This window comes from Triticum aestivum, chromosome 3B (genome assembly GCF_018294505.1).
Source record: "Triticum aestivum cultivar Chinese Spring chromosome 3B, IWGSC CS RefSeq v2.1, whole genome shotgun sequence".
Taxonomy (NCBI): Eukaryota; Viridiplantae; Streptophyta; class Magnoliopsida; order Poales; family Poaceae; genus Triticum; species Triticum aestivum.
In genome coordinates, this window is record NC_057801.1 from 772,064,041 (window position 1) to 772,067,297 (window position 3,257).

Sequence of the window (3,257 nt, forward strand, 5' to 3'; positions counted from 1 at the left end):
CTGTGAGCAGGTCTTGATCAGCTTGAAGCTGTTGCTGCTTCTTCAGACTTCTCGCAGTGGCAATAAGCCGGCGCTTGAAGCGCTCCTGCTCCACGGGGTCCTCGGGCACGCCAAACTCGTTGTCCCCGAGGCTGATCTCGTCTTTGGAGGGGGGCATGTAGTTATCCTCCTCCGGATACCCGTCCGTCGCCTGTTCGTCTGGGCTGTCATGCCCATCCTCCTGCTCGGCCTGCTCGAAGGCGGGCTGATCAGGGTTGTATTCATCTTCGGCACCGTCCGGATTGTTTTCGTCTCTGGTGCCGGTATTGCCTTGGCGGGGCTTGGAGCGGCTGTGGCGACACCCATGTTTTGCTTTCTTCTTGGAGGGGTTATCCTCCGTTGCCTCATCGTCATTGGTTTCTTTTGGAGTGTCCATCATATATATATATCGTATGAAGAGGTGGCTGTCCACCGCCCTGTGGGCGGTGGCTCCCGTGTTTCTCCTGCATCGTCGTCCATACCGTCGATATCTTCGGAGTCGAAGTCAAGCACGTTGGTTAAATCATCGACCGTGGGAATGAAGTGGGTGGTAGGTGGGCAGCGAATTCCTTCGTCGCCCGCTTCCCACTCGAGCCGGACATAGTTCGGCCCGGAGCCTCCTGACAAAGAGATAGACTTCAATGAGTTCAGCATGTCGCCAAAGGGCGAGTGCTGAAAGATGTCCGCAGCGGTAAACTCCATTACCGGCGCCCAACCTGGCTCGGCTGGCTCGAGGGTGTGCAGACCGGAACCAACAACCAGATACGAGTCCGGGGGTCCGGGGTTACAGGCCTCCAAAGAGGTGAGACCTATTTTCAGCTCCAACACCGATGAGTATGCAGCCTGCGGGACGGGGTCCACCCCTCCGTCCTCAGGCAACGCGACCTGCTCCGGATTTAGATCCCGAGCATTGTCCGATAGCAGGTCTAGGCCGTGCTCGTCATGACTGTCCGACACTTCTGGCATAGGCCCGAATCCATAGAAGATCATGTCTCCGCGAATATCCGCCGTGTAGTTAAGGTTTCCGAACCTAACCTGGTGGCCAGGGGCGTAGCTGTCGATCTGCTCCAGATGGCCGAACGAATTGGCCCGCAGTGCGAAGCCGCCGAACACAAAGATCTGTCCGGGGAGGAAAGTCTCACCCCGGACCGTGTCGTTGATGATGATTGAAGGAGCCATCGAGCCCCGCAGCGACGACACAGAGGAACTCTCAATGAAAACACCAATGTCGGTGTCAAAACCGGCGGATCTCGGGTAGGGGGTCCCGATCTGTGCGTCAAGGCTGATGGTAATAGGAAGCAAGGGACACAGATGTTTACCCAGGTTCGGGCCCTCTCGGTGGAGGTAAAACCCTACTTCCTGCTTGATTAATATTGAAGATATGGGTAGTACAAGAGTAGATCTACCACGAGATCGTAGAGGCTAAACCCTAAGAGCTAGCCTATGATGGTATGATTGTAAATGTGATCGGCCTTCTAAGGACCATCCTCTCTGCTTTATATAGACACCGGAGAGGGTTAGGGTTTACATGGAGTCGGTTACATGGAAGGAAACACAATATCCGGATCACTAAGCGTGTCTTCCACGCCAAGGAGAGTCCCATCCGGACACGGGGCGAAGTCTTGAGTCTTGTATCTTCACGCTTCAATAGTCCGGACGATGTATATAGTCCGGCTGTCCGGATACCCCCTTATCCAGGACTCCCTCAGCCATGGCGGTGCACGGAGCCGCGAACAAGGCTGAGGAGGTGCGGGCACGTCCCGGATAAGGAATCTTTAACTGGTAATGAGCTTTGGTTACTCAAATTTGAGGAGGAAGGGGCACTTCTAAAAAATTGCAACCCATGGCTTGTTGTCTGGTTTGTTAATATATTGTCTCCAAAAGAGAGAACATATTAACAACCTAGATCTAGCTAAAAGCGTTGCCAAGACAAAACCAACAGCAATGCCAAGCTTAACCTGTGTGACCCGTCACTCGTATGATGCTATATGTTAGCAGCGCATTTCCAGTATTTTTTATCATGACTTTGGAATCAAATTAAGCATCACAAGGAAGGAGGAGGTGATGGACCACCACCGGTTGACATCTTCACTTGAAAACATGAAGCAAATAACTATAACAGATACATTTCAGGCGTATGCCTAGAAGAAGCAATATCTCAACAGTAGCAGAGAAACCTCATATGTTTGCATCATCAAGCTCATCACCGAACATGGACAAAAAAGTAACGAAGGTTGGAATTTCTGGCTGCTTCACTCTCATTGCAGATCTTACTAAAACAGATACATGACACAAATGTCTGGCTGAATTTGTGCACACCATACATCACACCACATTGCACACGCAACGGCATTTTGCTTATTTATATGCGAGATGGAAGTTCATTTGGTGCATCCATGAGTACATTCACGGAACACCACTACTACAGTAGTTCACACAATTAAATGGGCACACATTGTTGCTTCAAAGTAAGCAATAGTACAATTTTATGAAATTCGGTGCATGTAATCTTCAGGCACCTTTACTTCATCATGACACCTTTGCGAGGGATACAACCAGCATAGCTCGAGAGGTTCTGGCCCGCTCCTCTTGCAAGCTCCCATCCGGATCCAGGCTCCAGTGCAGCTCCGCAGTCCTCACAAATTCATCCATAATGTCTCCAAAATGCTGGACTATTATCGGCTCGAATAAGGCTCTCAGATTATTGACGAACTTCCTTGGGGTGCTCAGAGCAGTGTTCATTTCGGTCGTAGGGTCGTGCACCCGCATCTCCCTGATGGAAAAGGAGCCCTCTTCTTCAATGATTTCCCTCACCTCTTCGCCGGAAGGTCCATGCACGGGCACATAGAAAGAATCAAACTTTTCTTTGTCGATCACACCCTGACAGTCATACCATAGGATCGTTAGGTCAAATAGCTGCACACTTAATTGCAATAGATAAAATATCATGCTGAAAAAGTGTAAATATATGTACCTCAGTGACCATGACACTTAGAATTTGAGCTACAATTCCTGGGAAAAGAAAGAATTTGGAAGCAATTACATCAGAACGCGTCCCTACTAGGGAAATAACCATTCGGCCTCCCGAGACCAATTCTTTGGCTCTCAGCTGCAGGAAAAGTGTGAAATCTTCCCTGAACTGATGTGCATAAGCCTCACGGACGATTGGGAGCCTTTCATGCCTAACATGTTCATCAGTATCGAATGCTGGGATGCGATTTCTCGTTAGATCCTCAGGA

The 3,257-nt window shown here is 50.0% G+C and overlaps 1 protein-coding gene across 1 annotated transcript; it reads right to left on the reverse strand.

Annotated features, from left to right (window-relative positions):
- Positions 1-2,243: 2,243 nt before the first annotated feature.
- Positions 2,244-3,251, reverse strand: LOC123066492 (inactive anthranilate O-methyltransferase 1-like). Its single transcript, XM_044489561.1, has 2 exons — positions 2,993-3,251; positions 2,244-2,898 (listed from the first exon to the last, which is right to left on the reverse strand). Exons 1-2 carry the CDS (start codon positions 3,092-3,094, stop codon positions 2,548-2,550), a joined length of 453 nt encoding a protein of 150 aa, XP_044345496.1. The 5' UTR covers positions 3,095-3,251; the 3' UTR covers positions 2,244-2,547.
- Positions 3,252-3,257: the final 6 nt, after the last annotated feature.